Raw genomic sequence first — 19811 nt, 5'->3', positions numbered from 1 at the left:
TCGCCTGCCTGCCCGCCTCCCTTACCCAGGCTGGCGACACAGGGACACACGAGACCCTCACGCGATGAGATCCAGGCGAGGCTGGAGGAAACGGAACCAGACGAGACAGTATAACTACACCCATCGCAGCTATACTATCCACCCTTCGGATGAACCCATCCACTCACGAACTCACTCGCTGGCTTTCTCGATCCGGTCGAAATAAGGAACAGGGTCTCAGTGGGGTCCTTCAAAGGAAGGATGTGTCTCTCGATATGGATCAGGGGAGGATGCGCTGGGCTGGGCTGGGCTGGGCTGGGCTGTGATGTTGGCAGAAGAGAAACCAGACCTTGTATCTCAGCACTCGCTCACCTGGCAGCGTTGTTGGTATCTTATTTAAACACCCATCGACTTCCTACTTGGAAACTCGTGAGAAAGCAGCTACACGCATTTGCCTCTCTTTTTCTGTTTGGTCAACAGTACAGCGTTCTACCCACACCTTCCTACGGTTGCCAGTCATTTGATCCATTCTGTTCTCATCCTTGTTCATCACGTTTGCTCCCTCTCTGGGCCGGATCCGAGCAGCTCACTGCCTCCTACGACCCCCAGCCTCCAGGAGAGGTTCTACCCAAACCTACCATCCCAGTTCTCCGAGAGTGATAAGTCGCAGGACGACATCGCCAACATGAATGAACCGGCAATGATATCCTTCTTCAGCGTCGCAGGGGTGATCCTGCTTTTCGCCGGGGTCGCAATTTGGAGGACACGGCGCACAAGTCGGATGCACATCAAAGCCAACGACACGGAGAGCGAGAACGGCGGCGATCCGAGGCACGGCAATCAAGGCCCAAGCATCCGTGTGGGCGACGCTGCAGATGTGAACGGGCAAGCAGACAGCCAAGGCGGAAATTGGAGGTGGAAAAAGATCATTGACACAGGCAGCTGGGCCAAGGTGCCAAACGGTGTTGCAGATCAAGAAGAGATGCGTGCAATAGAACGACGACATGAAAAGCCCAGCCAAGTACTCATTCCTGCGCCCACTGCTGGTGTCAAGGCTGAGACAAGCCACCAGAGTGGTGTCGAGAAAAGACCAAGACCCCAAGATGTACCGTCATTTGAGAACCTTGGTGGGTATCGATTTGGCGGTTTCACATACGGGCATGACAATATGGCGGCGCTTCCGGTGCCGGCGTCAATCGAAGACCACAACCCGTGTCGCCATTCACCTGGCATTGCCGAAGTCGAAGCCGTTCCAGCATCCTCTTATCCTCCTGCTCGGACCGCCGACAGAGCCTCGGTGGAGTCGGGACATGGGGCTCGACTGACATCGTACAATGGGCTTCCACCAATGCACCTGCACCGTGATGATATGATGGCAGCACTCCCGATCCCGAAAGACCATCCGCTTTACCAACATCATCCCGTCGTTCACTGCTCAGCACCGGCTGAACAGGATCCAGATCGCAGAACCCCATTCGAATACGAGCGCGACAGTCTTGTCCCTGCACCTCTGAATCCGCGTCGGGGAAAGCACAATCCCGACGTCGACCAGAACCGCGAGCCGGTTTCGACCACCGAACCAACACCGGCAGCTGTCCTCACATGGGAGAGACCTTGGAGTGCTCATTCTCGGCCAGCTTCAGCCTCCAGATCGACGTCACGGGAAAGGTCCGAGACAAGATACAGCTCTTTTGAGAGCCCGCTCCGGCAGCATCCACCAGAGCTGAGCGTGGGATCACGAGTTGAATTCCGAAATGAGTGGCCTTTGACAACAGAAACGAAGCTGCCAGTTGAACGTTATTCAATCCAATCACCAAAACAGCCTGCAAGTGTTTCTGATGATCGTCACCAATCCTACCAACGCCATCGCCAGTACAGCTCGTGCGATGCAGCCTGGACGACAGTCCCTTTGACGCCTTCCTCACGCTCATCCGGTAAGCCATCGAGATGGAGTTGGACGGCCGAGGATTTCAAGGTGATGGGAATTAGGGCGGACAATATCGTTTGAGGGTCGCAGCTATTGCTGGAACGATCCAGGGGTCGTGGTATGGTAGACGGAAGGAATTGACTTGAGAATGTTGGATGACTGCGCAGCACAATCGCATCTGCGTGTGATGGAGGTGAGGGAGGATGGGCTGGTACTTGTTGTTTTCTCCAGCAGGCATTGCAAAGCCCCTTCGCGAGAGTTTGAAGTCGGGATATATGCATTTTGGCAGCTGGCTGGCTTGGTGTAGTTCCTTGGGTAATCAGACCTCCTCAATTCGATGGGATGGAGACATTAACTCAATGCCTGCTGTTCGATTGCGTCTTTCGTAAGGTCTTCAAACGCCATGCAGCTTGCTGGATTGCATGGGCTTCTACCGCTTTCGATCCGAGATTCATTGGTACAAGCGGACCCTTGAGAGCCCACAGTAGTCTGCTCCGGAGGGACGTGTTAATCTCAAAAGCTTCATCCCTCGCTGTAAATCCGCGTCGGTGTGTTGAAGACGGCAGCCTTCCACCCGTTGTTGGTGTCACCTCTTGTTTCCAACCGCGGCCCATCTTTCTCTACTCTTGACGCCAACTCCTTCGTCCACGGAAGAGCCACTGCTCCCACCAGCAGCCCAACCTTCACCAATCTCTCCAACAACTCTCCCCGGGCGTCCGGCGATGATGGTGCCTCCAGCCCAGACGGTGTTGGGGGGAAGAACCGTGCCATCCAGTATTTTGACGTTGTCCTTGATCATGACCATGTTCCCGATCGTGCAGTTCGCGCCTATCCAGACATTACTCCGAATCTCTGCGGCACGGATATGTGTATTGGGGCCGATATAGACGTAGTCAGAGATGCGGAGCATGAAGTAGGTCATGATCTGCTGCGGCTCACCGCCATTCGGATTCGGGACCGTCGTGAGGCGGGAAGGGGGATGGAGGGTGCAGCCGGGGCTGATGAAGACATAGCGGCCCAGGTGAATCGAGGTCTGATCTTGCGTCGCCGACTTCTGGTCGCCGGGCTGCTGCTGTTGGGAGGCAGGCTTGGGCTGCGGAGGTCGAACGAGGTCCCCATGGATCACCACGTCCTGCTGAATGACACATTTCCCGGCAAGGATGATATGGCGCGGGCCCAGGACGCTGGCTCGGCGACTGATCTTGTTGCCAGTTTCCTGCAGCTGATGGTCAGCAATTGCTCGAGGTTGAGGATCTGCTGGGTGGGACGGTGACCGACTGTTTCGATGTATTCGCCCCGAACAGAAGGCTTGGGCGGCATCACTACTGAAGCGTGCCTGTGTCGAGCAGAGTGCTCTTGCAAAGATGGGAAGCACACCAACCGAAGACGGATCTTGTGTGAATACTCCGTAGAGTATGCGAGGTACCGTCAACACCGATACAGAAACCAGACGCGGGTCGCGTGTTGCGAATGCGGAGAAAGGTACAGTAATTACATCGCATTACATAATAATCATGTTTATTCTCCGTCCTACAGTTCAACGACGACAGGCACTTCAACGGCGACAGGAATGCCTTGCACAATGTACAGTATGTACACCAGCCTCCAGCCATCTGCCTCCTGCTTCCCGGGTCTCAATGTCCGCGTGTCCACAAGTGCCGAGTCATCGCGTGCTTCTTTCCGATTGTTTCCATTTCAAAGCGACGTCGATGATAATTACAGATACCCGAACCATACGTGGGACGGACATACGGGGCCCTTCGAGCGCCACAGGGGATACTATCACGCCACAACGCACGCGAAACTTCCTCGCCTAACCATGCAGCCTCGCTGCCGGCAACCTGGAATGACGCCGCATAGAGGAGCCTCAGTGGGAATCGCCTGAAGAGGTTCCCTGTTCGTCCACGGGGTTATCCGACGTGGTTGTTCCTCAATTTTTTCTATCCCTGATTCTAGAACCCAGCATGGTGGAGGCATGACGCTGCCGTGGGTTAAAGGGGGCAATCTCACAACAAGCCCGTCGCTACGAGTCAAACCGCAGGCGATTACATTGTAAGGACCGAGTACGTTTACTCGGTACAGAGCAGGTCCATCCCTGCCAACTGCGGTAGCTAGAGCGTGGCTTGAGCTCCATCCTGTATCCACACCCTTGGCTCAGGTTTCAACCCGTTTCTCTCTACCAAGTATGTAGAACGGCATCAGGAGAGCAAGGCACTGCTCCCCAATCTCCGTCCCCATAGCCTCGATGAAGCCTCGAATTTCCATACCAGGGCGAGCAAGTTTTTTCATCTTCAACGATTTCCAACCGAGGACCAGCCTGGGGACAGGGTAATCGCGGCGTTCCAGAAGCATCGGCCTCAAACCGTCTCGCTTCGCTCCAACGCCTTCTGTGACCGCTAGCTTCGGATAGACGATGCCGGAGGAAGGATGTTTTTGGGCCCATCATTTTGTGCAGCTTCAAAAAACGTGGTCTTCGCGGAATCTGATACGTGCATTGAGGGTTGGGCAACTCTACTGGGCATCTTTCGGACTGGATTCAAGTATTGTAGCGAGAAAGGACTCGCTTACGCTGCCGCCTGGTCTACCTACAAGATGGCCCCCAAACCAACAGGAAATCTCGATACATCACGCCTTTCAGTCGATCAGCGAGTGGCGTTATCCCAGTTTCAATATTCACAACAAGAACAGGTTCTGTGACGGTCCCACCCCCCGGCGGATGATGGTCACGCCACCGCACGTGGAAACTAGGTACATGGCAAGATGGGCTGCTCCTTAGCGGGACGGATCGAAAATTATCTTCGACTCGTCCCAATTAGGGGCTCGACTATGGAGAAGTGCCGTAGCCAGCAGTTCTCGGTGAGAAGAAGACTCGGAAGCGCTTTCCTGCTCTGACAAAGCACATACGATCAATTCAGTCGGCTTTAAATCATGGCTTCGCCGTTGCGGAACGCAGGTGAAGCTGTGCTTCATCTGGCTTCCTGTCTCTCAGTCAAGGAGAACTTTGGATTCAACAGATCAGCAGAGTGCGACCAAGCTCCCTTACCGGCATATTTCTAAGACGTTTCCTTTTTCTCCTCCTGGGCGGTCACACAATGGGCGACATTCCGAAGAATATGGAACATGTGGATCGGCGCGAGCTGTACACGTCGCTCCCCGTTCGAGTCCAGTACCTCCAGCAGTTCCTTGAATTCGGAGCAGGTGAGCGCTCTCCTCCCTTGCCGAGGGGTTTATATCGCGTCCGACCGTCGAACGACCGAGCAGCAGGTTCAAGAGGACGCCTCTGCTGACCGCTGGCCCAATCCAGATGATGTTGTCGCCCTGATTGAGGGACAGAAATATATCAAAGCCATTATTCCGGCCATCGTCAACATGGTGTACAAGAAGTTGCTGAAGCACGATATCACGGCCCGAGTTTTCAGTACGCGAGACAGCCGACTCGAAGAAAACCCGGTCAAATGGATCAAGGAAGACGACGCCCAGATCCGGCACCGGAAGATGTTTTTGAGGTGGTACCTCACGAAACTCAATTCCGATCCCAGCAAAATGGAATATTGGCAATATCTGGATAAAGTCGGGTAAGTGTGTATCCATAGCCGCACGTTTTGTGCGAGCCGACCTGGCCGTCTACCTCAAGCACCACCGGGGAGAAGGGCATATCTGACAGTAACTCGCATAGGTTGATGCACGTCGGCAAAGGACGCCGCAACCCTCTACACGTGGACTACATCTTTCTCGGCGCGTGTCTAGGCTATATCCAGGACTCGATGACGGAAGCCATACTCTCGCACCCGCGGCTGGAACTCATGCAGAAGATCGCCATCGTCAAGGCGATTGGCAAAGTGATCTGGATCCAGAACGACCTGATGGCGAAGTGGCACGTCGAGGACGGGCGTGAATTCCTGGACGAAGAAGCCGAGGAGGACATGGAGGCCGAGGCGCGCGAGCCCGAAGGGTACCTCAACGGGAAGCGGATTTTGGGCAACGGCGCGGCGGGCGGCCACGACAACGACGACAGCTCGATCGCGCCCACCGTGTCGTCGACGTCGTCGGAGAAGAGCACCACCAGCCTCGGCCGCACCATGGAGCAGGTGCGTCTGTCCAACGAACAGCAAAAGATGACCTGTCCCTTCAGCGGCATGGTGAGCACCGCCGCCGAGGACATGGAGAAGCAGCGCGCCGCCACGTGGCGCCCGAGTCGGCGGGAGCTGGTGCAGGGCGAGCCGACGTCGCCTTCTCGGCCGCCGACGGGCATCCCGCGGCTCCGGGTGATTGACGGGAAGACCAGCTGCAAGGAGAACCTTGAGCAGAATCCGTTTGTATAAGGAGGTAGGGCAGGCGACAGGGCCAGCCTTTGATCCAATTAAAGAGAGGCGAAGCTCCTTGCCATACCGACGGCTGAGACCAGTTCCTGAATCCTGAACGTGTTGCGGTGTCGGGATCGTCACTCAAGCCTCTGCACGGACTGTGAATGTTTCTCGCTCAAATATCCCCTGTTCAGGGTGTCGTGGTATCTATGTACATTGAGCAGTTAGGGAGTGGACCGCACTCAAAAGTAATCTTCTTTGCTTTTTCGATATGTTCATTCTGGACGTGCCCTTGACAACTTTCTGCTGTGTCCCCAACTCCATCACTCTAGAAAAGAAAAAGGTTCCTAGAAGGACGAAATGTCCTTCGTACCGTGCGTGCCAGGGAGGGTGGTGAGAATATGTACTCTAAGCGGCCGACCGTTCACAGCAAGGGCGCTTAAGTTTGCAAACACTCTCCAAGCATAGCAGCAGGTTGGACGCTGTTTCCTGGGCTCCAGTAAACCTCAGGCTAGATAATTCGCGTGGCCAGACTGGCGCCAATGTCCAACAAGCCTGCTCGGCCGTTGTCCCCCTCGCTTTCGCTGTCCAGACCCTCGACAGCTCGATTCTCGCATGCTTCGGCGAACTCAATCATAGCTTCGTAAGACTCGCTGACGGCACCGATAAATGTGCCCCAGTGGACTCCAATGCTGTTCCGTGATCGAACGTCGACATGTATCGCAACAGCATCTGCAGGAGAAGCGTGAAGCGCCGCCGGGATGTCGTGATGAGATAGTCGAAGGCCCATGTATGAAAAGAAACCGAGAGTGCCACCGCGCCATATGGGAATGAATGAAAGATCGACTGGGCCGAATTTCTCCCCAATCTCTTTAAACACCGGACAAACAACCTCGGATCTCGACGTCCGTCGATAGCCTGTATCGCCCGCATGATAGATAACCCCTCGTCTGATGGCTTTAGATTCGCTTGATTCGTCTTGTGAGCGAAGAAAGCGCTCGACCACCCAACCACACCAGAGCGTGCGCCCTTGATCGATGAGACTGCGTGCAGAATTATGCTGGGCGGGCACACACGAAAATCTGAAGATGACTTGCTCGGTCGACGCTGGGCGCGGTTGGACACCGAAGTCTTCCAGACTATACTCCCGATTTTGCCACCAGTCCATCTCACAGATTTGTGCATCCCGAACCCCCATCGACGACATCCATTGCCCGATACCAAGACCAACAAAAAACTTTGCCTGCGGGAATTTCTTGAGGATGGCCCTTATTGAGGCAGCGTCCAGATGGTCATAATGGTTGTGGGAAATGAAAACGGCATCGCAGCCTGGCAGGTCCTCGGGCTTACAAGGAGCTTGGTTGAAGCGGGTGACACCGCTATTGGGGGTCGGCCCTGCTCGCATGGAGAAGATGGGGTCGAATAGAAGCCATGTGCTCTTGTTCTCGGAGCTGTCGAGAGGCGGCAGTTCCACCAGGGCGCTTGCATGGCCTAACCATGTGCCGATGACACTGTTGGCCTTGTCAAGTTTCTTCTTCTCCAGGTCCGCCTTGCCCCAGTCCGGAGTGACGACCTTGAGTGGGCGAGCTCTCTTGTGGCCACTGAGATCATCGGTGTACCAACCCAGCGGAAAAGATGATTGAAAGAGTTCTGCCCAGCTGGGGGTCCCAGCGGATGGCCATGGGTTGACGAATGCGGTGGCGGAGTTGTTTGAGTGGTGAGCGGGACGGGATGATTTTCGCTTGGGGCCCGACATTGTTGCAGTTATTGTCGTTGGAGTTGGAGTTGGACGGAGGGCACTGCCATCGCGATGTGATATGTTATGTTCTTTTCTCAAGGAGTACTATGGCAAAGAGAGGAAAGAAGTAGTTAATAGTCAGCAAGGAATAAAAAGTAATAAATATTGAAGTGGCAGAAGGAGCGTCAGATCCAGATCCATGGCGCAGGACAATGACGACATACAGAGACACTTTACCTATTACATTCTCACTGATACAGTATGTATCGTACCTACACACCTACATAACACCATAACACCATAACACCATACTACTATACCACCATAACACACTATGCCTCCCTGATTCTGAACCATCATGGCCCATGTTCAACCTGCATCGGTGTCCATTACCATGTGCTAGAGCCTCTGCAGACCCCTTCACAGTCCTCAGCGGTGACTGCCTGCACCATCTACATACAATGAGCAATGTCACTCACAGCCACGGAGAAACACCTCACGCAGCGAGACAACCCGTCACACACGCTGTGGTCCTCAATACCCCCGGTGTATAGACCCTCCTCGTTCTGAATTCAACTTCACTTCACTTGTTGTTTGGTGACAGCTCATGAATGGTCTTACAACAACCCCCAACCCTGCTTGACTCTCCGTCATCCTCAACTGTTTCTCTCACATTTCCATGGCACAGATCCGTCATGTCTTCTTTACCGGACCAACGCATGATGAAGGTCACTGTGGTGGCGACGCAAGAGCTGTGTATTCGGGTTGATGATCCCGCCGTCCTCGAGTCCTTGACAGAGAGCATCCCACACATGGTTCTAGAACAACTCGCCCATCGCGGCCTCAACCTGACCAGCATCCAAGTTGCTTCGAATCCGGGCAACCTTGGTGGTCTCCCTGCCGGTCACGAGCTTGCTTCTGCAGCGATCAAGGGTACCAGTTCCTCGTTAGATGCGGTAGGAATGCTGACACAAAAGCAACAGATAGTGCAGTGTTTCATATGTTCAACCACAACCGCGCCTTTCCTGCCTGGAACCGATTGCCGGCCAACATGCCCAACACAATCCCACTGTGGGACAGCGAAAAGACCTCTGTCGCTCGACAGCTGGACTCACCAACCCAAACGCCGATTACCTGGTTTTATGATCACATTCCACAGGCTGAACCAACAGAGCTCTGGCATCTCGGGAATCGACACCGTCGCGCCCTGTCGGCTTCCTTTACTGATCACCTCATTGCCGAAGACGACGACCAAGTCATAACCGGCGACGGAGCTCTTCGACCAGCCCAAGTGTCCAGTCTAGACTCCAGTCCAGTTCTACCGGAACCGATTGAGGAGATCACAAGCAAGTTCCCTGGCGTCTATTCCAGAGCAAAGGGGTATGGCAGGAGAAAGAAGGCCCGTTTACTGCTGCAGCAGGCTCCCAAAAGCGCCACCAAACCTCGCGACCGTGCCAGGACGCGCACCCAGAAGGAAGCGGCCACGAATGTCGAGGGGGAGAACAACAACAACAACAACAGCACCAACGATAATACCAACCGATCTGGCAAAGGCAAGCTCGTCCAGACCGAGAAGCGCATGTTGGCCCGCATCCAGGACAGCCAGCACTTCGCCACGCGTCTCGAACGGATCGACATCACCAAAGCGCTGGATGCGTACGGGCACAAGCGCGACCGGGACTTGCAGAAACGACTGAACCGGGCCATGGAGAGGCGGTGGAGGGGCCAGCCCAGCGACATGACCGAGGACGACAAGGTGGATGTGATAACCCAACGTGAGTCTTGTGCTTCTTCTTTTCTGTCCTTTTTCTCTCTTTCGGCAGCATATATACTAAGTTAACCAACCATGCTTCTGTGGATAGAGCTCCAGAAGGCAATTTGAGAAGATGATGTGATCCGACAATGATGGATGCTCCCTGCCCTGTGACACAATCTTGGGTCACAGGTGGACTTGAACTCGAGGTCTGCAAGCAGATGCACACGCAGACACACAAGTCTGGAGCTTGAATTGGAATGGACCATTGGCTATTATGCATGTGCAAAAAAAAGAACAAGGGCAGGAGATGATGATTAGATAATATCATTGGAAAATCAAATCGCCAGCCCGCTCAAGTTCGCCGCGTCCGGCTTGTCCTTGTCTAGTGTCTTCTTCTTCATCTTCGTCTCCTTCTCCAGCAGGTCTTGCTGCTGCTGCTGTTGTTGTACAAGTTCAGCACTCCCATTCACCGCCGCCTCTCCCGGCACATTGATCGCCCACTTGGAGCAAATGCGTCGCGCCACGGCCTCACCACTCCACCACGCGCCCGTGGTGGTTCCCAGGGCGATGAACGGCGCGGTGTGTTCGCCGGCCAGCCACAGGCCCTGCGTGCCCAGCCCGCCGGCGTCGCGCAGGACCTCGATGTCCTCGTCGCCCCGCTCGAGCCCGACCTGGAAGTTGCAGTAGGAGCCGTGGCCCGCGAAGGGGTCGGCCTGCCACGTTGTCATGAGGAACGCCCGGGGCACGCAGGCCGGGTCGCGCGGGTCGTAGTGCGGCAGGCGCGAGTAGAATGCCGCGGCGAAGCGGTCGAGCGTGGCGTCGTACGCGGGCGAGTGCGGCGCGAGCTCCTTGACCGCGTCGACCAGGTGGGTGCCGCACGGCCCGTAGATGTAGAACAGCAGCGTCGGGTGGGCGCAGGGCGGCGGCAGGTGGGCGAGCGACACGATGGATTGGTTCCACGCCTCGTCGCGCGCGTGAGGCACGTAGGCCGGGTCGTGGAAGTGGGTGTGCACCGGGTAGCTGGACAGGTCGGGTTGCGGCCCCGTCGCGGCGTCGTCGGCGGTGGACAGCCAGAAGGCAGACGGAAACGTCACGTAGAGCTTCTCGAGGCGGCCGTAGTTGATGCTGGAGATGGCCGAGGCGAGTCGCGACGGCAGGGCCGGTGTGAAGGCCTGTGTGTGGTTCCGTTTGAGCCAGCCCAGCGGGCATGTGATGACCACCTCGTCAAAGATCGACCGGTCGCCGGACGCGGTCGTGATGGCGACGTCACCGCCATCATCGTCGCCGGCTCTCGTCTCGACATGGACCACCTCCGTTTCGAGCTTCAGGTCGACTGTGCCCGCCTCCGTCGCGGAGCGGCCGATCTCCTTCAGGATGTCCCGGTACGTGCCGGCGACGAAGACGTTTTCGCCCTCGATGCACTCCTCCAAGAAGAAGAACTTGAGACTCTGCTTCTCAACTGCGTCGCCCACAAAGGGACCCCACATCTGCGCCTCGTGGAGCAGGTCGTCGCGCTGCCGGGGCGTGAGCTCCGTCTCTCGGTCGAGCTGGGATTGGAAGTACTCGAAGAGACTGACAGAGGGGTCGATGTCGGCGGTATGCTCGTCCGAGTACTTGAAGGCGTCGACGACCATGTCCCACATCTTGGTGGACAGCGCGACGGCCTCGGCGTCGGGGCGCCGGATCCCGTCGCTGTCGAACAGGGCCTGGCCGTCGTCGGGCTCGAGGATCGCGGTGCCCGTCCGCTCGGCGAGATGCATGATGGGATTCCCCTCGGTGCCGTGGATCCAGTTGGGCCCCATGTCGACGAGGTGGCCGCCCACGTGGCGTTGGTGGACGCGGCCGCCGATGCGATCGCGGGCTTCGAACAGCGTCACCTTGACGCCGCTGCGGGCGAGGACGTCCGAGCATCGCAAGCCCGCGATGCCGGCGCCGACGACCGCCACGTGGGGGATCTTGCGCGGTGATGAGCGGGTGCTGGCGTTTCGGAGGGCTTGCATGGTGGAGGTGGTGGTGGAGGAAGAAGAAGGCATGGGACCAGTTGCATGGCCATTGTGCGCACTGTTAGCAAGGTCTCGAGAGATTCGAGACATACAATCCAAACGGGGAGGGGGCGAAGCGGATGATGCGTGCAACGAACGATAAGAGAAGGGGGGGGGTCAAGTGGGCGAATGATGTGAAGTTGGAGGGGCAACGGCGTCACACAGGAGTAGCAGTAATAGTACACTTGAGCAGGTAATGATAATTCATTAACAAAGGGTAGCTCTAGGCTGGAGGGCGGTCCCGGAGAAGAGAAAGGGAGGGGGTTAGAGAAATGTCGACAGTGGTATCAATAATATTATTATCTTCCAAGGCTAATATCACTCGATGCTAAGTGTAGATTACATAGTTGGTGGTGGTGATATTAGATATGGATGGATGGCGACCGTCTGATTTCTCTTGAGGTCGCCGCCCACGTGGGTTTCTTTTTAGTATGTAATAGTCGCCAGTCGCCAGTTGCCGACAGAGACGAAACCAAATTAGTACAAGTAAAAACAGAGAGAGAGAAAAAGAGAAGTAAGCAGACGATTAATCAACATGATCTCTTCTTGCAATTGATTTTCCAATAGCCGTCCATCCATCATGGTCCATCATGATACATTGGTCGATGATCCCTTTTCCATCTTCACACCGGACTGGCTGCGAACAGTCATGCAGATAAATGCAAAACACACAACATTCCAACCTATGCACCGTCCCGGATTATGGCCCCCCTAATCAAACAAATATCCTCCCAAGGTAATTCAAGATGCGATCTCTATCGAGACCAAGCTCCCTGACTGAGTGACAGCAACCCCTGCACGCAGTCGAGTTCTTCCCCTTTGGCCGTCACTTTCGTTGGGGAAGGTCGACTACCAGCTCCTTCTTCAGCACGCTTGCGGGAAGAACTGACATCCGGGAACGTCATCTGCTCATTTTCCTGCAGGACCGGCCGGGTACTGGTGCTGGGCTGGGTTCTACGCAAGGGATGCTCCGACATTCTGGTTCCGGGCGCCCAGTTCTCCTTGTCTGAGTCTCCAGATGGTGACCTGACGTGGCCGTGGCCGTGCAGAGGTTTCGATTTGTCATTCGACGAATCAACCGACGAATTCAGACCTTGTAAACGTCCCAAGGAGGATTTGGCACGCGAGAGCTTGGGCCGGCCTTCCTTCCCCGTCGCGCGGCGGGCATTGGTCTTGGACAACGACGGGCTGAGAGCCTGCAGACGTGGCTTGAAACCGTTCGATCGGATGAGGTTGATGGCGCTGACCGCCGATCCTGCACTTTCCGCTTCAGCTTGGGTCGAAAGCGCATCCTTCGTCTTGCTGTCGCAATAAAACTCCCAAGTCCTGGCGTCACGGGATCGACCGAACCCAACCCCCATGCTCTTGGGCGCTCCTTGGACGCTGTCACGGAAAATCTCCACCTCACTCATCGCACTCTTGCTGCGGGCCAATGACTCTCTTTGCCTGTGACGTGTGGTGGGAGTGGGAGCGCGAGGCTTTTCGGGCGATGGTGTGGGCTCATTGTTCGTTCGAATCTTGACAGCGCCGTCCACCGTCATTGAGAGCCGTACAAAACTCGATGCCCTCATCAGAGGGCCTTTGGACATGGTGCTCTCCCCCATCTTACCCTGGCCCTCCACACGAGGGCAAGACGGGTTTGCACCAGTCATCTCATCGTGATCTCTCTTTCTCGCGCTGCCTTGCTCACTGCCAACGTCCGACTGTCTGTCACAATTCTCGGCCACTTTCTCCTGCGTCACGTCTGCAGGCGGCGTCCCGGTGGTCAACGCATCCTTCTCGAAGCTGGATGGCGGTGTACTCCCTCCCATCGTGTCCTGTGAGCTGGGCTTGATGCTGGCGTCGTCGTCTGACGGGGTGGGGTTGAGAAGATCATGGATGCTCGAGCCTCTCGAGATCGGTCGGTTGGGGGGCTCGATCGGCGCCAGAGACGAGTTGGGACGAGACAAAGAGGCAGACAGATCGTCGGAGACGGGGGATGAGCTGATCTGAGGAGGGACAGGGCTGACATTACTGTTGCGGAGATGGGCTACGAGCTCATGCGGCTGCAGTGGTTTAGACCGGCGACGGTCATTCTGGCGACGGTTCTGAAACCAGATCTATGGAAGGAAGGGGTCAGTTCACTTCACGGTGGCAGCAGAAGGTGGTTGGTTGTACCTGAACTTCTTTCTCTCCAAGGGCCACCCGACTGACGATCAGGGCTCTTTCGGCCTTGTCTGGTTTGGAGTTTTTGTGGTATGCAGCTTCGAGGATGGCACAATCCTGAGGGCTGCAGCTGGGTCAGAAGCCGTGGTTGGGCAGAGAGCGTGATTCAGGGTAACCGACCTGGTGCGTCTTCTCTTTGCCTTGACCGCCAGAGGTGTCTCTGAGGAAGTGCCATGGGGAGCGTGTTGAGGCACTGATTGGGGCATGTCGAGTGCATCCTGGCCCATGGTCGGCAGCTGTACAGCAGTAGGCAGTAGACAGGTAGACAGGCAGAGTTCGCGACACAGCAGAACGAGGTGTACAGTGGTAAAGTGGTGGTAAAGTGGTGGTGTATTTGCGGCGCGGGTCTGAGGCGCGTCACGGCTTGCCAAGAGAATGAGATCAACTTCGACCCACTGGCACCGCAGTCACTAGCCATCGCCATCAGCCATCAATCAATCAATCAATCACCGCCTCGACCATCCACCATCAATTTCTCTCGAACCTGCTTCCTCTCCTTCACTCGCGACAGAGCTCAACGTCGCCAATGTGAGATTGTCTTGTGTTATCTCGGGCATGGATGGGATTCGCACGTCGCCCGCGCCCTCACCCCCTGCGAAGAGAATTAACAGCTTCACGCCAATTCTCGCCCCTTCCTACCATTCCTGCCCATCCTTCCCATGGAGTTCGCAATTCAAAACTTCCAAAACTTTGTCGGTTTTGCCAGCCCGCCCCCCAAGGAACAGGAACTGGCCCCGTGTGTGGTGTTGCTCGAGGGATTACCAATTCGTTACCTCAGACTTCCCCCCGGGGTGGTGTGCTCCCGTCAATCAGCCCTATCGCGACAAGAACGCGAGATAACGTGACCGAGCCGAGGTCGAGCTCGATTCCTCTCTAAAATGTCGGCCTCGAAACATTCCTTTACACCGAGTGCCACCCAGCGTGCGCAACGACCGGAAGGTTGTTCAGGCTCGTCTGAAGCCAAATTACCAGTCGTTTCACAAGGACTATACCCTCTGTTGGCGATTGTGACGTTGATCTCGGCAGCTCCGCAAAGCGGTCATGGACGATGACGACTTACCGTCCCGTTCGAGCTTCGCCTACATGATCTCAAGGCAAGTCGTACCGATCCCGAGATTCGCACGTTATTTCGAGGCCCCAGTCCAAACTAAACGCAAACTCGTTGGCGCTCCCTCCAAGTGGTATGAGGGAGGAGGAGGTCGCAACAGGCAGCAAATTCCACCTTGTTTCCATCCACTCAACTAAAGATTACGAGTCAGCAAGTCAGAATGACCATACGGCTGAAGAGGGCCAGGGTCATTCCCACGGTGGGCCTGATAGGGCTGACAAGCCTCGTCTGGGCTTGGGTCCAGAATACCACTAGCCTCTACCATTGTTGCACCAACCACTTTGTACATTTTAAACCTCGATCCAAGGACAGAGATGCGTCGCGAAGCAGTGGTGCGGAAGCATCAAACCTCGGCTTGAGAGAAATCCCTTCGACCAATCGTGGCGTTGCTCCTGGCAAAAGATGCGACAATTCTGTGCTTCTTATCGACCTTCTTCCTCAACCGTCCCCGGGTGGATGCTGTTTCCCTGCCTGTTTGAACTTGCGCTACACCGTGGATCGCGGGTTTGTTTTCCCTCCACCCAGGGACATGACTAACGGTCGCTGGAGAACATCCACTTCGCGCGTGACTGCCGGAACGACTCATCCTTCGCAGACTTCCCTTCGATGCCTGCTCCCTCTGCCTAGCATGACTCCCAGGGCGGCCGCTTATCATTGGCAGGGAGTGATCGAGAACTTCTGTCCCTGGTCTGCCTTGTGTAGCGTCCTGGTGCCATACCCCCGGATCTAGGCCCCATTGGTGGTCTATTCCCATTCTCTGGGCCCACCACCTGGGCCTTAATCCTGGCTGAGAGATCGACTTATATTCACCCGTCATCCACTGGCAGATACACAGGTAACTAGGCAGCTCAGGCGTCACTCCACGGCATTACATTGCCCTTGCATAAATGCACAATCTCTTGATATCGCTGGGATTGATTTGACTCACGGCCTGCAGGATAGCGACCTTGCCACGATGCCGGTCTCTGGCAGATATATGACCCAATGTTTGATCCCAGACAACAACAGCAACGACAACATTCTCCCGGACACACCGCCGCAGCCATGATCAAAGTCGCCGTGGTCGGCACCAACGGGTTGGCGCAGTACATTGCCCACAGCATCGCGGCGCAGACCTCCCATCAGTTTATCATTCTATCTCGAAGGGTATGTATGTGAGCGTGTGTCCGAGATGTTGATGGTGTGGCTGACCAACGAAGCCTAGTCCCGGTCTGACGGCAAGAGGTTGGCAAGTACTTCAGGTAAGTTGGTCAGCTCGTCTTTCATCACGTACCACGTCGTGGGTGGAGGAGATCGATCCGGGGAGGGAACTCACATTTACTGACGCCGTGACTGACCAGGTCGACTACTCCAACCCTACCGACCTCAAGTTCAAACTAGCTGGGGTCGACACGGTCATCTCGACCGTCAGTGGCAATGCCCAACTGGCGCTGATTGACGCGGCGGCCGCAGCCCATGTACGTCGCTTTGTGCCCTCCGAGTTTGGTGGACCCCCCTCTCTGCGCCCCCAGAATGATCTACTCGACAACGGGCGCCGTGCCGCCATTCTTCGGCTCCACCAGCATGAACCTTCCGGCATGCGCTTCACCGTCTTTACGTGCGGCGTCCTCTACGAGAGATTCGCCCCTGGGGGGATGGCGGCCTCACAAATCGGGCTGCGAAGTAACATCGGCCAGGAAGGGGACTATCTGATGGACTTTCGCCGAAGACGGGCACAGGTCCCCTACCTCAACAGCGCCGGACAGCCGGCAACAATCTGCATGACGTCGGCTGCTGATGTTGCCCGGTTTGTGGTCGCCGCCTTGGACTTGGCTTCGTGGCCCAGAGAGTTCCGCCTGCGCGGTGAGCGACTGAGTGTACGAGATGTCGTTGCCATTGCCGAGGAGATCCAAGGTACGCTTCCAGCACTGGAAAAGCCGCTGCCTCAAACTGACCATGTGCAGGCCGGCCGTTTGAGGTCTCGGGCCATACGAGGAGTTCGTTGCAAGATGCATTGACCTACGCCCGAGCCGTCGGAGACCACGCACGAGAGACTCGCGTGCATCACTTGATCACCACTGCCGAAGGTCGCTACGACTTCGTCAACACCAATCTCAACCAGCTGGTGGCGGTGCAACCGGAGAGCTTTCGCGACTGGTTGTTGCGCGTATGGTCGTCGGCCACCTGAGACACGGAGCCAGCAGGACAGCTCCGACACTGACAGTCCGCAGTCTCGTATACCATGAGACAGACCGGTCGGAGATGGGAAGACTGACAGGGCGTCGAGAACTGCATGCCCCAACCGGTCGCCAACGCTGACAATGTCCTATTACCTGACACGAGCTACTGATGTACGAATGAATGACAAATGAAGCCGTCCAGGAACGGCATGTGGATTGAGGCCCGATATCCCTATCCAGCTGCACATGCCACAGCGGATTCGGCCCCCGTTTTTGGGGGGGGAGAAGAGGGACGATTGGCCGAGGCTTAAGACACAAAGAGCTGCGTTTCGGTATCTTTCCACGGGCTCATTCCCCGTTTCTAACCGCCGTTGTGACCATAAACAGTTCTGCTTATCAAAGAGCCTAGGCAATTGACATTAATGGGGGAACGGAGGAATCTTCTGTCTGGTTCATGCGAACATATGCCGAGTCAGTGCGACTTGTATTCTATCTCCATAGACATATAGGAGAGGGAGGATTAATGATATCATGAGAACGTCATCCTTGCTCATTCCTTGACATTATTATTAATATTGTTATATGTTCGCTGAACCTTTATATACTTTCGAGATACTCGGTACAGTACTAGCAACCGTAGATTCGTTCTTGTGAGTCTGTTTTTATTCTCCTCGACCGATCACCCCACGAAAAACCTCTGACAGGAGCAATAGTCACCATCTCCATCAAACTCCATCTATCCATCGAGCGACCAACGTGCAACAAGCCGCAGGAAGACAAGCTCGTTCCAAGATGAAGGCCGTCGTCGTCAAAGGCAAAGGAGCGTACGTCGACCGGGACCGGCCCAAACCCACGCTGCGCGACGACTACATCCTGGTCAAGACGGTGGCCGTGGCGCTCAACCCGACGGACTGGAAGCACTTCACGTTCGGTCTGGCAACGGACGGGTGCCTGGTCGGCTGCGACTTTGCCGGGGTGGTCGAGGCGGTCGGGCCGGCGGTGACCAAGGCGTTCCAGAAGGGCGACCGCATCGCCGGCGTCGCGCACGGGGGCAACGCCGTGCAGCCCGAGGATGGCGCCTTCGCCGAGTACGTCGTGGCCAAGGGCGACGTGCAGCTCAAGATCCCGGCGTCGCTGGACTTTGCGCCCGCGGCCACCCTGCTCCTGGGCGTCACAACCGTCATGCAAGGCCTGTACCAGAAGGCCCTCAAGATCCCGTGGCCCACCAACCCCATCTCCCACCAGGAGTACATCCTCATCTACGGGGGCAGTAGCGCCACCGGCGCGCTGGGCATCCAGTTTGCGAAATTGTGAGTTCCCCCCCTCTTGATCACCATAAATAAATATGTATATACTCCGTTGAGAGAGGCCCCTTTCTATATGCATACATACATACATAACTGACTCCGTCACTCCGGACGAATAGATCTGGCTACACGGTGATCACGACGTGCTCGCCCCGCAACTTCGAGTACGTCAAGTCGCTGGGCGCGAGCCACGCGTTCGACTACAACGACAGCACGGCGGCGGCGCAGATCCGCGACCTGACGGGCAACCAGCTCAAGCTGGCGTGGGACACGATCAGCGAGGCGTCCAGCGCGCAATTCTGCGCCGACGCGCTGACCAGCGACGGGTCCAAGGGCGCCACGTACGGCTCCATCCTCCCCGTGACGTCGCCGCGGGCGGACGTCCACAGCGTCAGCACGCTGATGTACACCATCTTCGGCGAGGCGTTCGAGTTCGGGTCCAACAAGATCCCCGCCGTTGCCGAGGACTTTGAGTACACCAAGAAATTCGTCGCCATGGTCGAGACCCTGCTGGCCGAAGGCAAGCTGCGGCCGCACAAGGAGCGCGTGGGCCCGCGCGGGCTGGAGGGCGTGTTGGAGGGGCTGCAGGACATGAAGAATGGGAAGGTCAGCGGGGAGAAGTTGGTGTATTTGGTCGACGAGACGCCGTAGATAAGGAGGCTGACAAAAAAGGGGAGGGAGAGTGGAATGAGAAGAGGAAGAAGAAGAAGAAGAAGAAGAAGGAGAAAGGAAAGGCCTCTCTTAGTCTCATTCATTCTCTCTCTCTCTCTGTTATGCTCCCTTCCAAAAAGACATCGAGAAGCAAAGTAAGATATCGGTAGATAGATGGTTTACAGACAAAAAAGCCTCGTTGATCCACGCTTTCAACTTACCAACACGTGCTGTCGGTGGGAAGCATCGCATCATCCCACTGAAGGGGCTTTGCTTTGTTTTGCTTTGCTCTGCTCTGCTCTGCTTTGACTCTGTCTCTCTCCCCTCTCGCAACTGGCATGGTATATATAATACACCACCCATCAAAGGGGGCCCGGGAGGAGAATATCCAAGCATCTCAGTCACCACCAACCATGCGGTGAGTAGTGCATGTCCATGTCCGTGGAAATGACAACCACAGAGTCTTCTTACCCCCTGTTGTCTCTCTAATAGCCCAAACAGAACACGACCACGCCGACCACCCTTTGCCTTTCTATGGTTCTCCATGGCCCCGATCCACGCTCACTGCTGGCAATGGGTCATGAACCCTCTATATCTCCGTAATATCATGAACGATGATGCCCAAAAGCCACCGT

General features: G+C 56.0%; 9 protein-coding genes across 9 annotated transcripts; 5 read left to right on the top strand and 4 right to left on the bottom strand.

Moving 5' to 3' along the window:
- Positions 1-664: 664 nt before the first annotated feature.
- Positions 665-1987, top strand: AYL99_10396 (hypothetical protein; the record flags this gene model as incomplete). Its single annotated transcript, XM_018841902.1, has 1 exon — positions 665-1987. The coding sequence occupies one exon, from the start codon at positions 665-667 to the stop codon at positions 1985-1987; it is 1323 nt and encodes a 440-aa protein (XP_018688790.1).
- A 505-nt stretch (positions 1988-2492) lies between these two features.
- AYL99_10395 (hypothetical protein) lies at positions 2493-3226 on the bottom strand (the record flags this gene model as incomplete). The annotated part of the gene is made up of 2 exons (XM_018841901.1): positions 2493-3122; positions 3185-3226. The coding sequence occupies 2 exons, from the start codon at positions 3224-3226 to the stop codon at positions 2493-2495; spliced, it is 672 nt and encodes a 223-aa protein (XP_018688789.1).
- A 1772-nt stretch (positions 3227-4998) lies between these two features.
- On the top strand, positions 4999-6228 carry AYL99_10394 (hypothetical protein; the record flags this gene model as incomplete). Its single annotated transcript, XM_018841900.1, has 3 exons — positions 4999-5104; positions 5211-5481; positions 5583-6228. 3 exons carry the CDS (start codon positions 4999-5001, stop codon positions 6226-6228), a joined length of 1023 nt encoding a protein of 340 aa, XP_018688788.1.
- A 493-nt stretch (positions 6229-6721) lies between these two features.
- Positions 6722-7966, bottom strand: AYL99_10393 (hypothetical protein; the record flags this gene model as incomplete). Its single annotated transcript, XM_018841899.1, has 1 exon — positions 6722-7966. One exon carries the CDS (start codon positions 7964-7966, stop codon positions 6722-6724), a length of 1245 nt encoding a protein of 414 aa, XP_018688787.1.
- Positions 7967-8643: 677 nt separating this feature from the next.
- AYL99_10392 (hypothetical protein) lies at positions 8644-9830 on the top strand (the record flags this gene model as incomplete). Its single annotated transcript, XM_018841898.1, has 3 exons — positions 8644-8881; positions 8932-9723; positions 9811-9830. The coding sequence occupies 3 exons, from the start codon at positions 8644-8646 to the stop codon at positions 9828-9830; spliced, it is 1050 nt and encodes a 349-aa protein (XP_018688786.1).
- A 209-nt stretch (positions 9831-10039) lies between these two features.
- AYL99_10391 (hypothetical protein) lies at positions 10040-11704 on the bottom strand (the record flags this gene model as incomplete). Its single annotated transcript, XM_018841897.1, has 1 exon — positions 10040-11704. One exon carries the CDS (start codon positions 11702-11704, stop codon positions 10040-10042), a length of 1665 nt encoding a protein of 554 aa, XP_018688785.1.
- Positions 11705-12501: 797 nt separating this feature from the next.
- Positions 12502-14178, bottom strand: AYL99_10390 (hypothetical protein; the record flags this gene model as incomplete). Its single annotated transcript, XM_018841896.1, has 3 exons — positions 12502-13845; positions 13904-14015; positions 14072-14178. The coding sequence occupies 3 exons, from the start codon at positions 14176-14178 to the stop codon at positions 12502-12504; spliced, it is 1563 nt and encodes a 520-aa protein (XP_018688784.1).
- A 1865-nt stretch (positions 14179-16043) lies between these two features.
- On the top strand, positions 16044-17226 carry AYL99_10389 (hypothetical protein; the record flags this gene model as incomplete). Its single annotated transcript, XM_018841895.1, has 4 exons — positions 16044-16205; positions 16264-16338; positions 16400-16952; positions 17003-17226. 4 exons carry the CDS (start codon positions 16044-16046, stop codon positions 17224-17226), a joined length of 1014 nt encoding a protein of 337 aa, XP_018688783.1.
- A 784-nt stretch (positions 17227-18010) lies between these two features.
- Positions 18011-19176, top strand: AYL99_10388 (hypothetical protein; the record flags this gene model as incomplete). The annotated part of the gene is made up of 2 exons (XM_018841894.1): positions 18011-18528; positions 18645-19176. 2 exons carry the CDS (start codon positions 18011-18013, stop codon positions 19174-19176), a joined length of 1050 nt encoding a protein of 349 aa, XP_018688782.1.
- Between the last annotated feature and the right edge of the window lie 635 nt (positions 19177-19811).

Source organism: Fonsecaea erecta, assembly GCF_001651985.1.
Source record: "Fonsecaea erecta strain CBS 125763 chromosome Unknown Scaff11, whole genome shotgun sequence".
Lineage (NCBI taxonomy): Eukaryota > Fungi > Ascomycota > Eurotiomycetes > Chaetothyriales > Herpotrichiellaceae > Fonsecaea > Fonsecaea erecta.
The sequence above is the reverse complement of the archived record's forward strand: the minus strand, read 5'-3'. Positions and strand labels throughout refer to the sequence as shown.